At 41.7% G+C, this 24,815-nt stretch overlaps 1 protein-coding gene across 2 annotated transcripts; it reads right to left on the minus strand.

The window, feature by feature from the left end:
- Nucleotides 1-1,927: 1,927 nt before the first annotated feature.
- SAC8 (SAC domain-containing protein 8) lies at nt 1,928-23,517 on the minus strand. 2 transcript variants are annotated; one of them, XM_089602617.1, is made up of 20 exons: nt 23,153-23,517; nt 22,973-23,047; nt 22,543-22,670; nt 22,344-22,435; nt 22,149-22,215; nt 21,827-21,883; nt 21,571-21,604; nt 21,298-21,378; nt 5,537-5,643; nt 5,370-5,456; nt 5,163-5,240; nt 4,358-4,422; nt 4,057-4,155; nt 3,843-3,942; nt 3,469-3,577; nt 3,295-3,367; nt 3,115-3,208; nt 2,931-3,017; nt 2,303-2,369; nt 1,928-2,202 (listed from the first exon to the last, which is right to left on the minus strand). In XM_089602617.1, exons 1-20 carry the CDS (start codon nt 23,313-23,315, stop codon nt 2,075-2,077), a joined length of 1,791 nt encoding a protein of 596 aa, XP_089458743.1. In that variant the 5' UTR covers nt 23,316-23,517; the 3' UTR covers nt 1,928-2,074. The 2 variants fall into 2 exon arrangements, with proteins under 2 accessions (XP_089458743.1, XP_089458738.1); XM_089602612.1 differs by having other exon boundaries at nt 22,158-22,215; nt 23,153-23,342.
- Nucleotides 23,518-24,815: the final 1,298 nt, after the last annotated feature.

A 24,815-nucleotide genomic window follows, 5' to 3' on the forward strand; every position in this document is an offset into this window, starting at 1 on the left:
GTGGGCTTGGGTTTAGAAATTTGAATGATTTTAACCGAGCCTATTTGGCTAAATTGGCTTGGTGTGTAGCTTACAAACCAGAATTGTTCTGGGTAAAGATTCTTACAGCCAAATATTGCAAAGAAACACCTTTTCTCCAATGTATGTTAAAGACGACGGCCTCCGGTGGGTGGCGTGACATTCATTTAGAGAGAGATCTTATTCTAGAAAACTCTACGAGGCTGATTGGGGATGGAAAAAATACGAGGGTGTTTACTGATCAATGGCTTGGGAGTGAGAGGATTGAGCGGACAGAGAACAATGGGATTGCGAGAGATACAAGAGTCAGTGATTTGTTCAAATCTAACTCTCGAGTTTGGGACCGAGAGAAAATCGAGCAGGTCTGCGGCATGGAATATGTGGGAAGAATCTCTAAGATCAAGGTCCGGCCGGCTCCGTTGAGGGATAAGGGGATCTGGACAAGAACTCAGTCAGGTAATTTCAGTGTCAAATCGGCGTACAAGGAAATCAACAACGCTGCCTTCGATTCTAATGACGGAGTGTGGGCCGAGGTCTGGCGAACCCGGATCCATGAACGCCATAGATTGTTTCTATGGAGATTGGGAAGAAATTGTCTCCCTACGGCGGAGCGCCTGGCGGTGTGTATGCCGGGGTTGGATGTGAGCTGTAGGGTGTGCGGTGAAGAGATAGAGTCGATATGGCATCTTTTCTTTCGGTGCGACACGGCAGCGCGTCTCTGGTTCACGGTGGCGTTTGGTAAGAAATGGGAGAGTGATCCGGCTAGATCAGGTTTGGAAACTCTGAAGCTTTTGATCCAGTGCAACACGATGATGAATGACAAATTGGGAGATGACGTTTTTATTAACTATGCTGTTGGAATTATGGAGCAACTTTGGAAGAATAGGAACCAGAAATTCTTTCAGGGATCGCAACCATCCTTCAGGGTTTTGGTTAACAGTACTCAGCAACTTGTTCTTGATATTGGCAAGTTTAAAACGGCGAACAGCTTCTCGGATGGCCTACGTCAGGAGCGGGTCAAGAAGCGGTGGCAAAGGCCATCGGATAACGTCACAAAAATCAACGTCGACGCTGCATTTTCAAGAGCAGGGGCGGCGGTCGGAATCGTTGCCAGAGATGCGCGGGGAAGTGTTCTGTGGATGTGGAGGAGCAAGACGCAAGCGGGTAGTGCCGTGGAAGCTGAAATGATTGGAGTTCTTATGGGCGTGCAACTTGCAAAATTCAGGAACCATCGGAGAATATTAGTGGAGGGCGATAACAAAGCAATTATGGACTCTCTCGTTCAGCGAAGAAATTGTCCGGTTTGGCATTGTATCCCTCTGTATGAGCAGATATTATCTCTTAGTGATGGTCTTAGTAGTTGTAATTTTGTGTGGAATCATAGAGATTGTAACCAAGTGGCTCATGGTTTGGCCAAATGGGCTCTATATTCTACTGTTTTTGGTTTTTGTAATCTGGGAAACATCTTATCCTCTGTGAAAGATGTGATTGTAAGGGATACTGTTATGGTATGAATTTGGGGTGCTCTGGTTTGGAGGCCCCTCAGTTTCTTCAAAAAAAAAAAAAAATACCTACTCCAAAGTCAAATTAAAACAGTTAATTGTTTATCCGTGTGAATCTTGTTAATAATAGTTTGTGTTACTTCTGTTGATATCGTGCACAAACAGATTAAAGAACGTAAAATGCAAAAGAAAAAAAATACAAAAAAGATTGAATAAGCGCTGAAAATATATACAATTATTAAATCTTATTTAAACGGTTGACGATTTATATTAATCGAAAATTTTGTTCCTCAAAAACTTTGGAAGGAAAATCAATTTCATGTTTTTGAAAGTAATCGACTTCATATTTAAAATGAACTTTTTCGGCAACCAATACGGTATGAAGTATAAAGACGCGAAAAAGTACATATTCGAAACTCCCACTCCAAGAAAACTTTCGACTGGGAAAAATTCAAGCAACTACAGGTCAAAGTCATAATTAATGTGTAATGTCTCGAATATTCCAAACAGTAAGTTATACTTGAGAATTGTGTGTGTGTGTGTGTGTGTGTGTGTTAGAGAAGGCCACACAAGCGAGGCCTGGAACAGAACTGTCTTCCGTTGGCTTTCACAACTGCCATAACTCCAGCAGCCACTCCGGCACACAGCACAGATGACACGAACTGCTGGGTGTTCCGACCCACTGAGTGATTTTACGAATCAAATTGCGATTTATTCATTCCAGAGTATTACATGAAAAACTCGGAAATTTTCACATGATGAGATGGAAAATGAAAAGCTACCTTGGTGAAATGTCAAGGATGTCAGTGTCAAACCCCCGATCACCAATGCCGACGCAACCGGCAGATACTGTGAATATGACAACATCAAAACCACTAGTAGAATGCTAATGAAAGACTGTAATTAAATTGAATAAAAATAATTCAACATAAAATATAATATTTATATTGGTGTTAGGAAGATTGGGGGGAGCGATTTATTAATACTCTACTATAGGCGATATTGATCTCTACTAAGTTTTGATCAATTAAAAAAACTATTGGTTTTTATCCTGATATAGTCTTCAACAGTTAAGAATCGATATTCCTAACAGGGCCATGATTTCCTCTGCAACATACTAGATTTTGTTACTTTACTTGGTACTCACTCTATGAAGAATGAAAATGGATTTTAAAAATGTTTTGTCTCAACTAAGCAGTTTATCCTCAAACCGTCTTTCTGTTTCGCACGCCATCACTGGCTTAAAAGCAAACGAATCAAAGAATACCCATAAAATTTTTAGAGCTGTTCTAGCTTGTGACAGTGTAAGAAGTGCCAAAGGTGACCGAACCGTACCGTGGTTATCTTGGCAAGATGAGAGAGAGAGAGAGAGAGAGAGAGAGAGAGGTAAACGTGATAAGATGTACTTACAGACAATGATTCAAAACCATTGAGCTGGAATGGTGAAGGGCCATTTCTATTGATATTATATCGGCCACTTATGAGATCCATCGCATCCTGAACCAATACAAAATTCAAGGAAGCACTTTTTGCCGTTTTTATTTATATTTTGTTGAATGTAAATTATTAAATCTAAAGTGGAAAAACTTATTGCCTGCCGAATCCCGTCCTGAAAATTATTCAAATAATATCTTGATAGAGCACTCATCCCATCTTTGATTAGTCCGCCTAGAGTCTGTTTACCATACCTGCTTATATTTGCACTGGGTTTTAGATTTATCTGCTGATTTTCTTTTTTCAAAAACAAATTTGTGAATTTCTCTAATATTTTTACCGAACTAGATCTCCTTTCAGGGCATGAGTACCAGCGTACTCAAGGCTTAGCTCATCACCTTGCTCCGCCCACACTAAAGCAAACCGACAAGGAGTTCAGAACAGGGAGGAAATGCAATTAAAACTTGTTGGATCGAGATATTAGAACCAAATAATTAGAACGAAAATTTCATACCTGCTCTGAATTTTGTGTACTCGTCAACATATGAAGAAACGCACTGTGAGGAATCGAGTACTCCCATCTTTTGCAATTGCGCATTTAAAGACTTCAGCGCCAGGTAACTCTGCAGACATATATATATATATATATACAGACATACAAACAGTTTAATTTTTTAAATTACATACACACACTATTTTAAGACAAAAAAGTAATCAATGTTATATATATAAATATACATATATATATATTTATATATATATATATTAAAAGAAAAAGAAAATTGAATATGGCTCAGCTGGGAATGGATCCGGAGTATATATATATATATATATATATATACATATATACATATATATATATATTTATATGTATACACATACAAACACCTTTGTAACGTTGGTTCTATCAAGGCAGTCGACACAATTAGATCTGATAATCCCGTTCTGCTCAGTGAGTATGTTTCCTTCTGCGTCCACGAGAAAGTATCTGCTCAGCTGAAATAGAAATGATTAAAATTTTGGTCCATAGATGTCCTTACCTGGATTTTAGCATAAATGTTTCACACTTTGTAATAGAAACATAATCTAGTTCTGTAATTACCCTTGCTTAGCAAAATCCTCTGCTATTAAATCGTACAAAACCTGCAGATTATCAAAGTTTGTGTTCCCGCATACATGATGGAAGTCAAAGCCAATATATCTGTACTTGCAAATGAAAAGCATAGGCATCAAATTAGTTTATGGAAAAAAAAAAAAAAAAAAAAAATTCAGCTTGTATATTGAAAGATTCTAGAGAGAGATGGTCATATATATTATTATGCATTGGGTAATCTGAACTCTAGGAGAATACTATAGAATCAGCTGAAAAGACCAACAACTATTACAGAGTAAAAAACTTTCACCTCACAGTTGGCAGTTTTTCCATTTCAGATCCATAAGCGGCATTTAACGGACCTTCATCACCTTGCTAATATTTATAGATGACATGAAATTATATGTAAATACATGGGATAACACAGTCATTCTAGTAGAAAGTAAATTGTGCACAACCAAGTGCACCTAAGTTCTCAAAACACTAGGATTGTTAGAACTTTGATACGTTTTTCATTATTCACAACAGGGGGTGTGGATGTATTATAAAAATAGCATTTTTTTTTTATAAATATCACAGTAAACTGTTACCTAAAACTTTAAGTTTTGAGTACATATTGTTATGATCATAGTTGATTCCTATAATGTCAAAGTATGAAATTGGCATGTAAGAGTCCCACATTACTAAAGTATGGGCTTTGTATGTAGGTTTATAATCTCATAGCTAGCTTTCGGGAATTAGTTCTACCCAAGGAGTTGTATCAATTGATATCAGAGCTAGCCCCATCTTGGTTCCCACACTCGGAGTGGTGGATTGGACCCAAGAAGGGGATGCCAACCGTGACCAACGAAGACGAAGACGTTGGTTATCCAAGCATGGGGTATTGTTACGATCCTAGTTGATTCCTATATTGTCAAGTATGGGATTGGCATGTAGAAGTCCCACATTGCTAAAGTATGTGCTTAGTATGTGAGTTTATAACCTCTTGGACACCTTCTCCTTAATAGCTAGCTTTTGGGGATGAATTCTACACAAAAGATTGTATCACATATCCAGCTTGCTAAAGGCTGTCATTTCACGAAATCAAGTGAAAGTGAGCTATAAAAGAACCTTACTTTATCTGTTAGGTCTATTGCTATTATATATCCATATCGTTGCTGAAGATCGTGAAAATGTCTTTCCACAACTTCTGGCTGTAAAAAACAAGCAAAGCCAAATCCATGGGAAAGTGCATAATAATTATTACTGAGTTGTCCAACTAGAAAATAATACAAAAACGAAAACACAAACAAAAGGGTTTTAAAGATTTTCAGATGATATACCGTTTGCTCGTGATTTATTAATCTGGGTCGCGGTTTATAGCTCAAGTCAACAATTTGCTCCCAGAGAAGAGGAACTGAACCTCGAACCTGCAAAATACAATGGACAAGGAAATCAGACGATAACTGTCATTAGTTGGTTTTATATTTTAAGTTAACACATGAAATACCTGCAAAAATGAGGATCTCAGACTATCTACTTTCACCATTTGCTCGGTTTCAATAAAATTAGCAACATCACCTTCAAGGTTCGCTCCTCTTCTCCACATTCGTGTTCCTGGTCACCATTGTTCATTCTTCTATTAGATATGTGTTACGGCCCTGGATTTCGATCTCGTGATGGGAGCCGTTTTGATTTAATTGCCGGAGAACCAAATTACTTCAAGAACACAAAACTACACTGGAACCTAATCTCTTCTCATTTTTTGGAGAGATTAAGTAATTGGTCGGAGGCTACTCTTCTTATTAAATTAAGGTCTCTTCGGTAGACCAAGGTTTACAGCCTACTAGACCGGCCTAAAACAATAAACCAAGTTACATTTTTAAAAGAAACCCGAATTATATAGAAGACCCCCTTAATGGAAAGCAGGGGAGGAAAAAAAGTACAAGACAAAATGGGAGAGAACCAAACAAACAACCAGGATGAACCGCTCAACCAACACGGCAGCCCAACCTCAGAGAAAAGAACAGCCCCCCAAAAACGAAAAACATGTGAAATGACAAAGAACTAGCACAATTCCTAACTACTACAGACACCGGGTAATCTTTGAATTCGCCAAAAAACAATATTCAAGTTTATAGTCATGATTTCACTGGGGAGAGAACGAAATATTCTCCAAAACTGCTCTTATAGATTAACTTGAAAGAGGATTTTACTACGCACACATCAAATATTCCACAAAACTGCTAGAACACCCACCCTCGAAATGGCCACCCACATAGCGCTCCTACCCGTAACGGAAGAAGCGAAGAGGTCTTCTATCGTAGACGAACGATCGGAATCCCGAGACGACTCCAACCAAAACCAGCCCCATATACCTGCGGCGATCGACAATCCAAGAAGAGGTGAACAATGGACTCCCTAGCGAGATGACACAGAGGGCAGCAAGATGACGAGAGCTAATGATGGGGGTTTGGCTCCCATTACGGTCTCAGTCCCGGGCCCGGGCCGAATCAATTTTGGTATCAGAGCCAAATCTTAACATGGGGGTACCTACTGAGGAGTTCATGGAGCAGATGAGGAAGTTTATGGAGGAGCAAGCAACAATGAGTGCGGCAGCAGCGGCGTTAACAGAGCTAAATCGAGATTCAGATGTACAAATCCGAGTTGAACGAGCTTCGAGCAAGAAAGTCGTCACCGCACCATTAGCACGTGGGAACCCAACCACACCATAACCACGTAATGAGTCAAACTCCTCGAGGCCTAAATTTGCTTTTTTTCTGCAAACTCTAGATCTCAACGAACAGGGTTTTAGGGAGGTGTTGCACGCGGAACATTTAGTGCAACAGCAGACAGATGCGTGGTGATGGATCACGCGTCGGAGGATGGCCGAAATCAGAAATTGTCGGCAAACAGATTGATTTTTTGGGGAAAACCACCTTAAGAATATCCCCAGACATGGGATTATCAACCACAAGGCACGGGCAACGGACTTCAAGATAGCGGGGATGGACAGTTCAAGGACGGGCTCTACAACGACATCGACGAGGATTGGTCGATCAAAAACAGGAGGTACTACATACCGAATCGCGGGTCCAAACTAGGATGGCTGGATATTCCAAGCTACGACAGATTGGTTGAGCCCCGCGAATGGCTACAAAAGGCAAACAATGTTTTTGAGAATCGGGGAACGGCAAAAGAACATTAAGTATGCCAAGCAAGTTTCTGTATGACAGGACCAACCGCCGGGTGGTTTTGCACACTTCCATGGTAGATGGATCGCCAACTATGATGGGCAGAGTTTTCAGAGCGACGTGTTCACCGTTTCGATCCGTTGAGCATCAATTCACTATGTAAAATCATATTCCTTCGTCGAGTGGGAACAGTCGAGTCATATTGCGTCGAATTCGAAGCTTTTTTAGGACGTCCAATGAAAGTGGCTGAGAGCTCAGCGATTTGGAATATCTGCGCCGTCAAACCACAAACCTTAGTAACTATATGGTGCCATGAATTTGGCTCGCAAAACTGAACTAAAGCTGCTAAACGACAAAGGGGAAAAATTATTTGGCGGATTGATCGCCCCGGGTGCTCGTTTATCGGGACAAGCGGGTACGGGTTGTTTGCAAAGCGGAGGCGTCTAGATGGCGGACAAGCGGGTGCTCATTAGGGTGGAGATTGTCACCAAAACCTGATCCGCAAATCATCAAGATCAGCAACCAAGAGATGGTGGATCGTCACGCAAAGGAACTTTGTTTCAACTGTGATATATTATTCACGCCCGGTCATCGCTGCAAGAGGTCTTTCCTTCTTGCGCTCAGTGAGAAGTGAGAAGTGGGAAGAGCTTGGGGGAGCCAAAGAAGTGGAGGGTGGATTACCGCTCTTAAACGAATCTTGAGCTTGAGGACAAGCTCAAAAAGGAAGAGGTGAGTAATGAGACGTGCTTTTATATTTATTAGTGTAGATTTATAGCGTTTAAATAATATGTATTTAAGATAGAATATTGTGTAATTATAGTTAGAATATTTAGCCTTAATAGCCGCATATTAGTTTCCTATTTCTTAGTTAGGAAGTTATTTTCTTTTCCCTATAAATGTAGATGTCGTATGGCCTTTATTGATATACAAAAAATTACCTTCTCCAATTCCTTCATGGTATCAGAGCATCAGGTTCCAATGGAGACCGATAGCCCTAATTCTTCTTCCCAAACACAAAACTCCTCTAATCCACAAAACAGCTCGATGGCAAACCATCCATCATCTATCTATTCGTCTATGCTCATTACAAGTCATAGATTGAATGGAAAGAATTATTTGGAATGGTCTCAATCCGTCAAGCTAGTCATAGATGGAAGAGGACAGCTGGGATATCTAACCGGAGAAGTCAAAGAGAAGAAAATTAATGAGGACGGCTACAGTACATGGAGATCGGAGAACTCATTGGTGACAACTCTATGGATGCATCAATTGCCAAGCCTCACATGTTCATGAAGACTGCAAAAGAAGTGTGGGACTCCATCTAGGAGACATATTCGGATCTTGAGAATTCTTCTCAGATCTTCGAATTAAAAACCATACTTTGGCAGTCTAAACAAGGTGATAGAGATGTCACTACTTATTATAATGAAATGGTAGCTCTCTGGCAGGAATTGGACCAGTGTCACGACGATGAGTGGGAGAGTCCAAAGGATTTGGCTAGGCACAAAAAGAGGGAGGAGAATGACAGAGTCTACATGTTTCTAGCAGGAGTTAATAGAGACCTTGATGATGTGAAGGGAAGAGTTCTTGGGAAAAAGCCTCTGCCCTCAATCCGAGAGGTGTTCTCAGAAATCAGGCTGGAAGAAAGCAGGAGGAGGACGATGAACAGCAGCTCGGGACAGAAGAGTGAAGTTGAAGATTCATCGGCCATGTTTGTCAAAGGTGATGAGAAGAGGAAGCCATGGTGTGACCACTGTAAGAAGCTGTGGCATACGAGGGAGACTTGCTGGAAGCTTCATGGGAAACCACCAGGAGCCGGGAAGAAGAAACAGGAGAAAGCCTTTCAAACTGCAACTGTCGTGACCGATTCTCAACAGGGGCAGCAAGTCAATTCCAGCCAGCCTTCATTCACAACGGAACAGATAGAGCAGCTCCTTCTCCTTCTAACCGCCCAGAAAAATCTCAACCAAGATACTCCCTCGTGTTCCTATGCCCAGAATGGTAAAATCACCTCATATTTTTGTTCCAAAAATTCACAAAATTCCTGCGTTATCGATTCAGGTGCAACAGACCACATGACCTCAATTTCAAAGCTCTACTGCTCATATAAACCATGTGCAGGAGACAAAAAAGTCAAAGTGGCTGATGACACTTTTTCTGCTATAGCCGGAATAGGAAATGTTAAAATTTCTGATTCCATTGATCTCTCTAAAGTCTTACATGTTCCTAATTTATCCTGTAACCTTGCCTCAGTCAGTAAACTAACCAAAGAGCTTCAGTGTTGTGCTAAATTCTATCCTTCCTATTGCATTTTTCAGGATCTGGCATCGGGGAAGACGATTGGCAGTGCTAGAGAGGAAGGTGGCCTATATGTCTTTGATTTGGAAACTGAATCGAATAAAAGAGGTCAAAGAAATGCTTGCTTGCAAACTATTTCTTTTTTTAATGAATCTGAGCTGTATTTGCTACATTATAGACTAGGACATCCTAGTTTTTATTATTTGAAAAAATTATTTCCGAAATTATTTCTCAATAAAGATCCTTCTTCGTTTCACTGTGATATGTGTGCTCTTGCTAAACACCATAGAAATTCATATGTTCCTCATAACTACAAACCTACTAGTCCTTTCACTCTTATACATAGTGATATTTGGGGTGCCTCTAGAGTACCTACAATTAAAGGAAAGAGGTGGTTTGTAACAATTATTGATGACCATACAAGATTAACATGGGTGTTTTTATTAAAAGACAAATAGGAAGTTGAAAATATTTTCAAAAATTTCTTTACTATGGTCCAAACTCAATTCAATACCAATATTAAAATGGTAAGAAGTGACAATGGCCGTGAGTACTTTTCCAAAAGCTTATATCAATTTTTTGCTGAAAAAGGAGTAATTCATCAAAGTTCATGCATAAATACACCGGTTCAGAATGGAATTGCTGAGAGGAAAAATAGACATTTACTTGAAATAACTCGTGCTATTATGTTTTCTACAAATATTCCAAAATACTTATGGGGAGATGCTGTTTTACATACTACATATCTAATCAATAGAATGCCTTCGAAAACTTTAGGATTTAAAACTCCTATTACTGTTTTTCAAGAGTTCTTTCCAACAAATAGATTAATTAGCAATCTTCCTTTAAAAATCTTTGGATGCACTGTTTTTATAAAAAACCCGAGTATATCTGCAAGTAAATTTGATCCTAGAGGTGTAAAATGTGTTTTCTTAGGAATTTCTTCAACTCAAAAAGGTTATAAATGTTTTAATCCAACAACAAAAAAGATGTTTATAACAATGGACACTAGTTTTGTTGAAAATCAACCTTTTTTCATAAACATCTTCAGGGGGAGAATTTAATTGAAGATGTTGATTTGGAAGAAAATAATTTGGATTTTCTCAAAATTAATCTAGACGAAAATCTGGATAAAAATGAAGGAAATCTGGAAAATCTGGATAAAGATGAAGGAAATCTGAAGAGAGGATAATAACATTGTTTTTCTTGAAAATAATCTTGACGAAAATCTGGATAAAAATCAGGAAATTCATGAGATTGCTCCTACGGAAATAGAATTATCAGATAATAATGAGGAAAATACAATCAGAACAAAGCAAAAAGAGGGACCAATAAGTAGATTCTTTGGCAAAATTTATGAGAAAAGGGTTCCAAATCAAAGACAAGAGGAAACCTCTGATCAAGCACTTGACCATGACTCAGACTCGGTGGCAGCTAATGAAGAAGGTTATATTTCCATTGATCTAGAATTACCTATAGCTCTCAGAAAAGAAAAGAGATCATGTGCCAAATATCCTATCTCAAACTATGTTTTTTATTCCAATCTATCATCATCCTCTGCGGCCTTTACCTCTAGTGTCTCCTCTATATCTATTCCTTCAACCATACAGGAAGCTCTATCTAGACCCGAGTGGAAAACAGCTGTTCAGGAAGAGATGAATGCTCTTGAAAAGAATCAGACATGGAAGATTGTAGAGCTGCCCAAAGACAAACCAACAGTGGGATGTAGATGGGTGTTCACTCCAAAGTTCAAGGCTAATGGGATGCTAGAAAGATATAAAGCAAGACTGGTTGCCAAAGGTTATACTCAGACCTATGGGATTGACTACACCGAGACCTTTGCCCCAGTTGCAAAACTAAATACTGTAAGAATCCTCTTATCTCTAGCTGTGAACCGGGATTGGCCTCTTCATCAACTAGATGTAAAAAATGCGTTTTTAAATGGAAAGCTTGAAGAAGAGGTCTACATGAGCCCTCCTCCGGGGTTTGAAAACAGTTTCAGTTCCAAGGTGTGCAAATTGGAAAAGGCGCTATATGGGCTCAAACAATCTCCGAGGGCATGGTTTGACAGGTTCACACAGTTTGTGAAGAAGCAGGGGTACACGCAAGCTCAAGCCGATCATACTCTCTTCATGAAGTTCTCAATTAAGGGGGAGATTTCTATCTTAATTGTTTATGTAGATGATATCATCCTCACAGGAGACTATCATGAAGAAAGTAAAAGGTTGAAGAAGATGCTAGCTCATGAGTTTGAAGTTAAAGATCTGGGAGAGTTGAAATACTTTCTTGCCATGGAGATAGCTCGGTCCAAGGCAGGGATTGTTGTCTCGCAGCGAAAATATGTTTTAGACCTACTTCAAGAAACAGGAATGAGTGCGTGCAAGCCAGCTGATACACCTATTGATCCGAATATAAAATTAGGTGGTATCCAGGATGGTGTTCCAGTCAACGTCCAGCAGTATCAGAGATTGGTGGGAAGGTTGATTTATTTGGCACATACCAGACCCGACATAGCCTTTGCAGTAAGTCTGGTCAGCCAGTTCATGCACTGTCCCTACGAACAACACCTTGAGGCTGCATATCGAATCCTACGTTATTTGAAGAGCTGTCCGGGAAAGGGACTACTCTTCAAAAAGGGGAGCAACAGAACTGTAGAGGCCTTCACAGATGCAGACTATGCTAGGTCTGTTACAGATCGGAGATCCACTGCCGGGTATTGCACCTATGTGTGGGGAAATTTGGTGACATGGAGGAGCAAGAAGCAGAATGTAGTAGCTCGGAGTAGCGCAGAATCAGAGTTTCGTGCCATGGCTAATGGAATTTGTGAGCTGCTGTGGATAAAAAGGGTAATGACAGAATTGAAGATGCAGATAGACTTGCCAATGAAGTTATACTGTGATAACAAGGCTGCCATTAGTATTGCTCATAACCCGGTACAACATGATCGCACCAAGCACATTGAGGTGGACCGACACTTCATTAAGGAGAATATAGAAGCTGGAATTGTGTGTACACCATTTGTCTCCACAAAGGATCAAACAGCGGATATTTTGACCAATGGCCTATTTAGACCAGTTTTTGAATTACTTGTAAGCAAGTTAGGAATGTATGATATATACATGCCAACTTGAGGGGGAGTGTAGATTTATAGCGTTTAAATAATATGTATTTAAGATAGAATATTGTGTAATTATAGTTAGAATATTTAGCCTTAATAGCCGCATATTAGTTTCCTATTTCTTAGTTAGGAAGTTATTTTCTTTTCCCTATAAATGTAGATGCCGTATGGCCTTTATTGATATACAAAAAATTACCTTCTCCAATTCCTTCAATTAGCGTGTTTTATTTCTAGCAAGATGTTTTATTTATTTCATTTACTATTTAAGAGATTTTAGTTATTTTAAAAAATTAGGAGTCTTAAAGCTAGGTCTGTTAAGAAAAGTCCAATTGTAATTTGATGACCTACTCATAAATAGGTCTATTTTCATTAATAAAATGGGATTTCAACCACTTAACCTTTTATAATTTAATCCTAGATATAATGCTCACTCATCTCTCCTCCCTCCTCTCACTGCTCTCTCGCCTCCTTCTCTAACCGTCCTCTTCTCACGAAAACATGGCCGGAAGTAGTGTCAATCTCTTTGTCGACAAGTTTAAACTTGAAAACAAGGAATTTAGATGTTCAATAGGGAAGGATGGCAATATAGTGAGAATTCAGGAGGATTGCAAAGGGGAACTTCAGCATTTTTGTCCATAGAAAAGCAGCAGCATGGATTCGAGACAAGATGGTGGAAATATCAAAAGCCGTTCAGCCGTGTTAGAGAGTCAGAGGGGAAGGTGCATCAGAATTTTGAAGGTAGCCAACGGTGATAGGAAGATCATTCTCGTTCCTGAAGGTAGGAATTTGAAGGGCTGGCAGCTTTTCGCTCGCTCGCTCTTCAAGATTCTCGAAGACGTGAAGATTGTTCAGCGCGTTCCGAACGTCGAAGTAGAGAAGATGGTTCCCCCCAAGACCTTCCCCAGTCTCGGTGGTGAACGGACGGAGTTTTAAAGAGGTCACAACCGGTAAGTCTCTTCAGTACTCTCTTCGTCTTCTGCTCCAAGAAGAAAAGAAGTTCTTGATCATCGCAACGCAACGTCCAGGGATGCATGGAGTTCCAGAAAAGAAGAAAAGAGTGCGGACATCCACGTCCGAGATTGGAGTGTAGCCGTGCTTGTTTGTAGACACGAAGGTGTGGATCTTTGGAAAGATATTTTCCAAGAGATCCAGAAGAGGCTGGGAAAAAACCTTTCGTGGTCTCCGGTAGCAGGCGACAAAGCTGTGGTTTGGAGCGTTGACGAAGAAGAGAAAGCCCCCCTCCTTTCGACTCCGATGATCGTCAAAAAGAAGAGAAAAGTTGCCAGCATTAGTCCACGGTCACCAGAAGAACTGCGAAGGGATCAAAAGGTGTTTCTCAAAAACAGTTGGATCGGTTTAGAGGGATTTCCTCTAGATCGCTGGAACCACGACAGCTTGAATGAGATTGGAGCTAGGCTTGGAAGCTTAATTGAGATTGCGAGAGAAACTCTCGATTTCTCATGTCTCCAATATGCCAAAATCAAGTGTAGAGGAAGCGCCTCTGGATTCGTCGACACGGAACTCTACCTTGGAAACTCCCTGCACCTGGGTATCTTCAATCTGGGTGCATCTACAGGTTTCTTCCAGGAGCCATCGGAGGAGAAATCGCCGACGACAGCCCCTGTATGCGCGCCTAGAGTCGATCCAGTGACCGAGAAGGAGAAGCTTCCAGTACCCTCGAGAATTGACGCTAATCATTACTCTCTCGGAGAAAGAGAAAATAACGACGCAAATAATGTCAGTCCTCTATTCCCAAAACTGGACACGAGAAACGAAGGAATTTCCGCTATTAATAATCATTCTCTGGAGAAACTTGTGTAACATCCCAGAAATGAGGATTGGCGATAATTCCACGCTTTCTTCACGCGCCCCAGAGAACAAGGAGAAGGGTTGTTGCTCTTTTGTAGGCCCAATCGCATCTAATGGCCCATCTGGTAAATCTAAATTCTATCCTAAGACTCGGTCAGATTTCGGCTTTTTAGTTGAACAAGTTGGGCCTGTATGTTGCGTTGAAGTCAGAAGAGCCAAGTCAGCCCCTGTGGGCCCAAGCTACATCAAAGACCGCAATAAAAGGAAATGGAGTCCCAAAGCAAAGTTCGATTTCAAAATAGCCATGATCTCAAGATGGGAAGACTTCCTATCCCAAAAGAAGATCGCCCCAAGAATTCGGAAGACAGGAATCAACTACGATAGCGACTCGGAATTGATGAGAGATCGAAACCACGGAAGGTGTTTTTCTAGGTGCCGTCGAGAGGATCAAGAGGCTACGTCAGTTTTTCGCCTAGAGATGGAATGTGATCATGCCTCCAAGTGCGTCGAGATCGCAGGGGAAGAAGAGATCGGCTTGGATGGAGGTTCGTCCGAGGCTTCCTTCTCGTCGTCTGGCGATGAAGAATATCTCAACCCGAAGGAATGTTTGGACGGGCTATCTCTAGTTTTCGGTGAGGTCCAATTGGTTTTGGTCCCACTTAAAGACGAGGCGAGGCTGTCTCCGAAGATACCAGTCCCTCCCGATTTCCGCTTGCCGTCCGAGGACACAGCTTTCTCTCAGCAGGGTTTTAACTCCCCCGAGCAGGGCATCGAGGCGTCTGGTAAACAAAATAGAATCAAGGGCCGAGACCGGGAACTCCGAAACCTAGAATTTGAGATGTCCTTTGGCAAAGCTAAGGAGTCTGGGCTTATGTCAAGTCATCAATGATGATTCTCTCATGGAACGTTAGGGGCTCGGGGAGTTCCGAGAAGAGGAGGGGTATTAAAACTTTGGTTTGCAATGTTAGACAAGATATTGTGGTTTTCCAGGAGGTTCGTAGATCGAAAGTGGACGGATGTTTCGTGCGAAGCATTTGGAGTTCCAGATTCAAAGAATTAATCTATCTCCCCGCACTTGGTTCAGCAGGAGGCATTCTTGTGGCTTGGGACTCAAGAAAAATCAGTCTTGAGCAATCTTGTGGGATCCAACTTGGTCTCCACTGAGATAGCTAGAGGAGTCTTCATGGTGGTTTTCGAGTGTATTGGCCGTGTCACCAGGGGGAGCGTGGAGCCTTTTAGGATGAGTTGGCCGGGTTCGGGGAAATCTGTGGGGCTGATTGGTGCGTAGGGGGAGATTTTAACGTGGATCGCTTCGCCCACGAGCGTACCTCGCCGGTTAGGGCTAGGCGATCGATGAGTCTGTTCAATGAGATTATAGCCGATCTCCTACTTTTCGATCCCCCTCTGGCGAACGGGGGCTTCACTTGATCTGCGTTCCGAGACATCCCGATCTGTTCTCGCATTGACCGATGTCTGTACACAGAAGGGTGGAGGGCCTCTTTCCTTTTTTGTGTGCATGAAACTCAGTTTCGAGGAGTTTCCGACCACTTCCCCATCACGCTGAATTCCTGCCCGGTAAAGTGGGGTCCCTATCCCTTCAGGTCGACAATTCTTGGTTGCCCAACAAGGATTTTTGCAGACTAGTGAAAGAAGAATGGGCAGAGAGCTTCAACCAGGCTGGGAGGGGTTTTGTTTCATGCAAAAACTCAAAAATCTTAAAGATTCTTTAAAGGAGTGGGCGGCAAAAGAAAGGTCTAAGGTGGCTGGTCTCAAGTTGTGCGTCCAGAGATATATTCAGAGGCTTGACAAAGCAGAGGAAGAAGCGAACTGGTCAATTGAAATGCGTAACGAGAGATCTCTTCTTAAAATTAAGCTCTCCGGGATTCTAGAGGAAGAAGAGAGAGCCCTTAGACTTAAAGGGAAGATCGCTTGGGCTAAAGAAGAGGACATCAACTCTAGACTCTTTCACTCTCTCATGTCGACTAGAAAAACAAACGCTATTCGAAGACTCGAAAGAGAGGATGGCTCTTTCATCAACAATGAAAATCTCATCGTTGAGGAGATCAACGGTTTCTTCAACAGGCTGTTCTTGGCCAACTCGGTGGTTTCAATAGAATGGGACGAGGTGGATTGGCAGCCAATCAACTTAGAAAGCGCGTCGGAGATGTCTCGGCCCTTTGAAGAGGAAGAGATCAAGGCGGGCGTCTTTGGCTGCGCTCAAGGTAAATCACCGAGGGCCGACGATTTTTCAATCGACCTCTTCCAAGAATTTTGGGAAGTGATCATGGCTGAACTTGTTAAAGTTTTCGCCGAATTTTGGAATAGTGGGGTTGTTAATAACATCAACAAAACTCCTTTGCCTGATTCCTAAAAAAGTCAATTCGAGCAAAGTGAAGGATTTCAGACCTATTAGCCTAGTCACGAGCCTTTACAGAGTCATCACGAAAGTCTTGTCCAACAGAATCTCCTTGGTTATGGAAGATACGATCAGGGGGAACCAGGGGGCCTTCGTTAAGGGCCGTCAAATCACGGATTTAATACTTATAGCTAATGAGGTTGTGGAGAAACTAGTCAAGCCCGGAGGAAGGGAACGGTTCTCAAGTTGGACTTCAAGAAAGCCTACGATAAGGTTAGTTGGGACTTCTTGGACTTTGTTCTGGAGAAAAAAGGCTTTGATTCCCGGTGGAGAAAATGGATAAGGGGTTTTGCCGAGTCGGTCTCTTACCCAGTGTTGGTAAACGGGAAGTCTCGTGACAGATTCCTCGGGATGAGAGGAATCCGGCAGGGGACCCTCTCTCTCTCTCTCTCTCTCTCTCTCTCTCTCTCTCTATCTCTATTCCTCTCTGTCCTTGTGGCAGACACTCGCGCCGCATCACCAGAGTGAGTAGAGGATTTTTCAAGCCTCTCGGGGTCGGGTCGGGCGCTCTCAAGATGTCTCACCTCTAGTTCGCATATGACACGTTGATCTTCGGTGAGGCCGAATTGTCGAACTGGGAAGTCCTTTATTTGATTGTCGAGGAATTTTGTGAGGCCTGCCGTTTGTCCACCAACATCAAAAAAAGTAATATCGTGGAAATTAATTCGGAGGGAGAGATTTTGACGATCGCTGGGGCTGTGTGGTGTCAAGTTGACTCCTGGCCACTCTGTTATTTGGATATGCCACTAGGGGACAACCCTAGACGGAAAGGATTTTGGGATCCGGTGCTGGCTAAAGTGACCAAAAGGCTGGTCGGTTGGAAGCGAGGTTTTCAGTCTAAGGGAGGTAAAATGACGCTTCTTAAAGCGGTTCTCTCATAGCTTCCGAAATTTTGTTCGTTTTCAAAATGCCGAAGGGAGTGGCCGACGACATTGAGAACATTATGAAAAGGTTCTATTGGGAAGGGTTCGAGTCGAGCCAATCCCGAGTGGCTGTGGCTTGGGACATCTGTTCGAAGCCAGATAAAGGAGGGTTGGGCTTCGGGAGCATCGTGGTTAAGAACACAACGCTCCTCGCTAAATGGCTATGGCGTTTTCCCCTTGAAGAAGATGCTCTTTGGCACAAGATGATTAGAGCCATCTACGGCCTACTTCCTAACAGCTGGAACCCGGGGGAGGCTGTAGATCGTACTTTTCGTAGTCCTTGGCGATCGGTTTCGGTGCTTCGGGACGCTTTCTTTAGTCGCGTTTCTTGGAGGGCTTTCGATGGTTCGGTGTGCGCTTCTGGGAAGATATGTGGTGTGGAGAAAGGTGCTTCATAGAGCGGTTCCAAGGACTAGCCAGGCTTTGTCCGCTACAGATTGCTCCCATTCAAAGTTTTGCGTCCCTTTCTTCCGAGTTCCCAGAGCTTGTTCCAGGGAATCCTATGAAGGCTGCCGAAATGATAGAGATTTTGGAGTCGTTCAGGCTTTGGGAAGGAGTTGAAGATCGCCGTGTGTGGCTAGGTAATGAGGAAGGTTTTTCAGTTAAGTCAATGGTGGTAGATCTTTCCGCCGTGGCGTCAACGGATTCTGTCCTTTTCTTTGACACGATCTGGAAGTCTTCGGTCCTGAGTAAGGTCCAAATTTTTGCGTGCCAGCTGGCGCTAAAGAGAGTTAATACGGCAGATCGTATTCAAAAGCTCTATCCTCACATCTCTTTGATACCTAGCTTATGTCCCCTCTGTGCTAGAGCTAGTGAGGATGCCGAACACCTCTTTCTTGCATGTCATTTGGCGGAGGTGATATGGAAGTGGCTCTTCCACAAGATGGGTATTTCCACAATACCAGATTCCATAGAAGGCTTGTTACGTATCCACGAGACGCAAGGGCACAACGCCAAATGGCTCGCAACCGCTAAGACCAGAGTTTCGTCCACTTTGTGGTGGCTATGGAACTCGAGTAATAAGCGGCTTTTCAACGAGGAAGCATGGAATACGAACGGCATGGTCGACAACATAAATCATTGTATAGCCTTATGGCTTCATTCAAAATGTAAAGGGCTTTCTCTCTTTCTGATTTGGCCAAGGATTGTGCATGTGTTCTTTTAACCCCTCTGCGTAGGGGAGTGGATCGTTTTTTCTCAGAGTTTTTTTTGGTTTTGTGATGTTATTTTCTTTGTACTTCGGCTAAGCCGTTTCTATCAATAAAAAATTAGAGTTTCTTTAAAAAAAAATGTAGTCTTTCTCTAACAAGGGAAAGACTAGGTTTTTTGTGACTATCGCTTTTATTTTCATAAAACAGACGCACGAAACATTGTTCACGCCCCTTAGACACACTTGCGAGATCACTGCTCCTATAACGAGATCACAATCTCGGGCCATATCAGAGGCCCCACGGAAACTCTCGCCAAATCATTCATTAAGGACTTGAAACGACCCACTATCATCCAAACACATGCGACGATTTAGAATTCCGTCCCAAGATTCCACTGATTCCAGAAGATCCAAAAAAAAACCGGCTTGAGTGGCTTCCCTAACCGTAAGATTCCCCTATGGATCTAACGAACATCGATTGCGATCGGCGATTACCCTCTTGCATTGAGTGAGATATCCAGAACACTGTCCTCGTTGAGTTTGATATCTTGGCAATCTGAGCCCACCTTGACCAAGACAATATGGAAGAATACCAGTTTACAGTGGTGGTCAGGGACAATAATCTCGTCGCAGTTTGAGCAGACTTTGGACCCGCCGCTCACTCATCTCCTCCCATGTGAGGTTTTTCTTTCTTTGGAGTACCCAAATTTTGTGCAGGCGGTTGGACCACAGCTCCAGCCGGTGTTGATCGTGGACCTAGCCAATGTTGTTCCCCTCCCTCTGGTTCACCCATGGTAATTCCGAGGTGAGGTCGTGGCATGCCCACAAGAAGGTCGCCGAAGGTGTCGGGTCTTTTGTTTCAGCTCGTTCTTCCACGCTAATATCATTACAGTAGACTGATATTCTAGGCGTATTGTCACAGAGACCAACACATAAAAACCTTATGCTTTATTATGTTGTCACGCACACTTCTCCTGAGGCAAGCTTCGAAACGTACTCAATATTCCTCGATCGAAGCTATCTAGCACAGGGACATGTCCCCAGCAGGTACGTATGTTCTTTCAGCCGAAAGCGGTCCATACACATCTCGGAAAATTCAGTCCAAGTCAACGTTTGGTCAACCATCCTCCCAAGGATGCGATACCACCTGTGCGCAGGGTTGTTAACACAAAAGTAACTCGCAGCACTTTAGATTCTTCAACCGTCATCTAATCGTCGAAAAGTCCTAGCACTTTTATAGTCATTCAAATAGGTCAGTGGCTCCATTGTAAGGAGAGAATTCCACTTTTCAAGTCCATTTAAATTCTCCCTTGCAATGGGGTAAATCCCACCCGAGCATCGCCGAAATCGCCATCGTACCCGTTGACTCATGGCTCGGGTGCTCGAACATCCTGGCAAGATTCGCCGACCCTTATTCCGAGAAGCCATCCCCCTCCTGCCCATACCCCGCCGTCGATGTCGTGTGCTTAACCCTGGCACACGATTCCGCCATGGATGTTTGTTGTTCTCAGCCACCCTCACTTCCAAAAAAACCCATGGCCCCGGCCGCCAGGTCTAGAATTGTCAGGTTGGGTCCAAGAATCTTGACGTGATTTGAACCCCTCGATTCGCCCTACTTACTACCCCAGGAGTTTTCCCTACAGTCGTTCGTCTGTTACGTCTACCTTATTTTTTCACTGATCTCGAACCTTGTGTTGATGATTCTTCATGGTTCTTCGATGTCGAGTTCACCATCACGGTCAGATCCCCCAATTTCTCCCCCACCCCGGCAAGAGCTACTAATTTCTGCTCCAACGCATCCTGCCTCCGATGTGCCTCTTCCGCAATCCAACATCCTTCAAGAATCTCCTCCTACCGAGCCATGAGTACTAGTAGCGCCTCCATCATACTTCTTGGTCTATCTCCCATCTCGAGCGGCTCTGATACCAAATTTGTTACGCCCCGGGATTTCGATCTCATGATGGGAGCCATTTTGATTTAATTGCAGAAAACCAAAATACTTTGACACAAAGCTCCATCTAAACCTAATCTCTTCACGTTTTTTAGAGAGATTAAGTTAATGGTTGGAGGCTACTCTTATTAAATAAGGTCTCTAAAATAGATCAAGGTTTACAACCTAATGGGACGGCCCAATATCATAAAGCTAGTTATATAAACAAATCATTATTAATTAATCTACATTCGGAATAGTAATTTCCCATAACTTAAAAATCTATTTGCATAATTTAAAACCCTAATTCTATAATTGAAAACTCCAAATCTCCCTTATTAATAATCCTTGATAACTAACTATGTAACAATATGGTTTTGGAGTAGACATGGAACTGTGACTATAAGAACCCATCATCAGAAAAAGACTGTACCTAGGCGCCTTGTACACCTTCTTGAAACTAGTGTCAGCAGGATCGGCAACTCTTTTAGCTTTAAATGTGCAGTCTGGAAGCTTAAAACACAGGTCAAGTCACAACACCGTGATTTTCTTGATAGTATATATTTCTTGAAGGTAGTGTTGTGTGTACACACACACACACACACACACACACATATATATATATATATATATAGAGAGAGAGAGAGAGAGAGAGAGAGAGAGATCAAATATATTCAATATGAGATAAATTAAAATTAAAGGATATTTCCTTGGATCATCGGAATGATGAACTCATCAAGCTGCCGCAAAAGAAAAGCAACGTTAGTTGAATAGTTGATATGCCCAAAAAATGATACTAACGAGGCATTGAGGCAAAATATAGTTTTTAAGGTTCTGGGAGAAAACTTCAATATATAGAAATCACAATGATTAACTCTCTTCTCCTTCAATTCTGAAGAAAAAAAAGACACCACAAAATAATAATAAATCCCCTAATCAGTCTAATAGATAAGAGTAACAACCTTGTGTTCGATAAGTTCATCCAGAAGATTTCTGTTCCAAACAAATCGAGGATCTGCCTGGAGTACAAGAAGGGAGAAAAATAAACAGAAGCTCAGTATCTCCCCTAGAGGATTGGACCATAGATTAGATGGTATGACATGTAAAGTGAGAACGAAAAAATATACTTTAATAGGAATGAAGGCCACATGTAAGTATTCCATAGTACTAGATAAAAAAATTCACTTCCAAAGTTGTTTTGATTACTTATAAATACAAATTCCGTCCATTTCCAACACATCGTCCAATTACATACTTCCCACAAAGAAATAATGGATATGCCACCTTACAAACCTGCTTCCAAATAGGTTTAGCTACCCAGCCTTCTGCTAACTTGCACCTCCGCTGCAGGCTGATGAAACAATAAATAACTTTGACTAAGTAAGAAATTCAGGAAACTAAATATTTGATTCTTGAAGAGGAAAAAATAGCTTAGACTGATATTTAGGGTCGTTAAAATAATATTTGCTAAGAATATACTTTAATGTTATGTCTGTTTCATATGAATAGTAAAGCCCTGGAGTTGATTCCACTGTCTTCAAGAGTGTCATGAAGTAGGCCTCGTCTCTTTTCTATAAAAATATTACAAAAGTAAATAAATAAGAAAACATTACGAACAAGTTCTTTGCCAAAGAGTGTTGGAATATCATTTAATGGCCGGAAGAAGCAAAATCCTTACTTCTTGTGATGTCGACTGCTTTAAAGCTTCATTACAGGTCAAAAATCTCAAGGACATGACTTTATACACTGGGAAACCCAGATAATTACCAACTTCCTTCATAGATGTTATCACAATAATATAAGTCCCTGCACCCAAAAAAATATAATAACTGAGCGAAAAAAAAACCTACGCCATATAATCAAAAGAGAAATCTGCAAAGTTTTATTCTGATACATAACTACTTATATTTCAGATAATAAAAACTTTTGGATTTTACATAAATCTCGCTCTTGTGAGGTTATGTATCACGGCCAATTAGTTTGCCCAAGTCAAGCGACATAAATGTTTAAACAGGGATTTAAATTTAGCCCGTTATTCACTAAAGCGAGAATTTTAACCTAAAGAGAACAACATTGCAAATTTAGCCTAGGAACCAAACTAAATATACCTGCAAGCAATCTGATTGTTCCAACGACTCCATGTACCGTAGAGGTCTTGTACGGAATTGGACCAGAAGTATCGTCTGTTACACAAAATCTTTATTAAAATAAGATATTTCATGTCATTTATAATCATTAAACGCCATTTTGTTGAGAGATTAAAAAAAACAAGAGCATATTAAACTTACCACCGTGATCAGAAACCGGCTCGATTTCTCCATCGTGACGATTGATCGAAAAACCTTGAATCGGAGATTCGACGGACTTTATAACGAACTTGTCGTGAAATTCTTGTAACTCCAACTCTCGGTAGAGCTTGAACGGGCCAGTGGAAGGCGATCCGGTTTCCATTTTCGCGCTAAACTCGAATCGATGAACCTAACAACAACAAATGAACTGACGCATTCAAAAGAGATCTCTGTCTATCTAGATTTTAAGAATATGAAGATAATCGAACGACCCAGGGGGTCGGTTAAATTTAATCGAGCACAAATATCATTTGGATATATATTTCGCAACTACTCGTCAAACTACCACTATTGGTATTTTACTATGGGTTACCAGATACATCAAGCGACGACTTTTTTATTTATAAAATATTATTGTTGATGGATGTTTAAAAAAAAAAATAATAAAAAAAAAATAAAAAAAAATTGAAGGTATATTAAACGAAGAAAATTAAAGGCATATCAAACTTTGAGTTGAGTAAAATAGCTCATGTTTTTTGTTGGAGCTGATTAGTCAAAAATATTAAAAATCACCATGTCATTTGTCTAACATCCATGATCAGATTCATATCATACTCTCATGTTCTCTAACCCCAAAAAAGCTCATCTTTATTCTAAATTGTACCCAAAATTTGATTCGAAATCACAATTCCCTGTATCAATGATCCTTGCAAACCCTAGATCGTCTTAAACCCTACGTCCTCTATAACCTTTGACTCTCGCTATTAGTTCAATCATGCTCAGCGGCACAAAGCCGACAAGGGATTTCAAGAAGTTGCATGTTATTAGCCCTTCGATAATAGCGGTTATCAATAAAACAAGTTCTTTTGTGCACAGAGTTATATAAGTTGATTGCGTGTCTTTTGTCGTGTAGTGAGGTTTTTCCTCTCCGTACAGTTTGGGGTTTTTGGTGAGTTTGCTCAGGTTTGGATGTGAACTGAGAGCTTAGAGAGCAGGTTCTTGTGGGAAAAATGAGTGTTAGAGTGAGCTGAGACAAGGGGAGTGACCATGGGTAACAATGAGGACTTTGAGGAGGAGATGATGCAGAACTTGTCGATCCTAGCTAGGAGGCTGGTGATCACCGAGAGAGAGGACGCTGATGGAGAGAGGGCGGAGCCTTTCTTCCTCGCCGGGAAGGTTCTGGCCTCTACTCCGGTGGGGGCCAAGACCATTTGGGACGTGTTTAGGTCTATTTGGAAATGCAGGAAGTCTTGGAGGGTTAAGGAGCTGGAACCGGGACTATTCCAGTTCAGCTTTGACGACGGAGACGATTTGCGACGAGTCATGGGGGGAAGGCCGTGGAAGCTCCGGGGAGCCCAACTTGTGCTAAAGGAGTGGCCGGCTCATATGCTTGCCGGGGAATTGGATTTCTCCACAACGCCATTCTGGGTCCGGTTATGTGGACTCCCACCGGGCTTTCACAATATTGCGAGCGCGAGGGAGTTAGTGCCGCTTATAGGAGTGTTTTTGGGTTTTTCAGGAAGGGCGGGGAATGACCTGAAAATGAGGGTGGAGGTGAATATCCAGAAGGCTCTGTGCGCGGGATTTTTCCTCGATCGGGATGAGCTATCGCCTTTGTGGGTACAATGCAAATTCGAGAACTTGGGTCGTATGTGCTATACGT

The sequence above is a fragment of the Urtica dioica genome, chromosome 2, assembly GCF_054948205.1.
Source record: "Urtica dioica subsp. dioica isolate 48M chromosome 2, U.dioica_male_clone48M_v1_H2, whole genome shotgun sequence".
Lineage (NCBI taxonomy): Eukaryota > Viridiplantae > Streptophyta > Magnoliopsida > Rosales > Urticaceae > Urtica > Urtica dioica.

Excerpts from the sequence above, each read along its gene's own strand:
- SAC8 (XM_089602617.1), bottom strand. The coding sequence starts at position 23,315 with ATGGAAACCGGATCGCCTTCCACTGGCCCGTTCAAGCTCTACCGAGAG. Across the intron at positions 22,436-22,542 it reads AGCAGTCGACATCACAAGAA|AAAAGAGACGAGGCCTACTT; the intron begins GTAAGGATTTTG and ends ATATTTTTATAG. Across the intron at positions 3,209-3,294 it reads CTGAAAGGAGATCTAGTTCG|GTATGGTAAACAGACTCTAG; the intron begins GTAAAAATATTA and ends AAATATAAGCAG.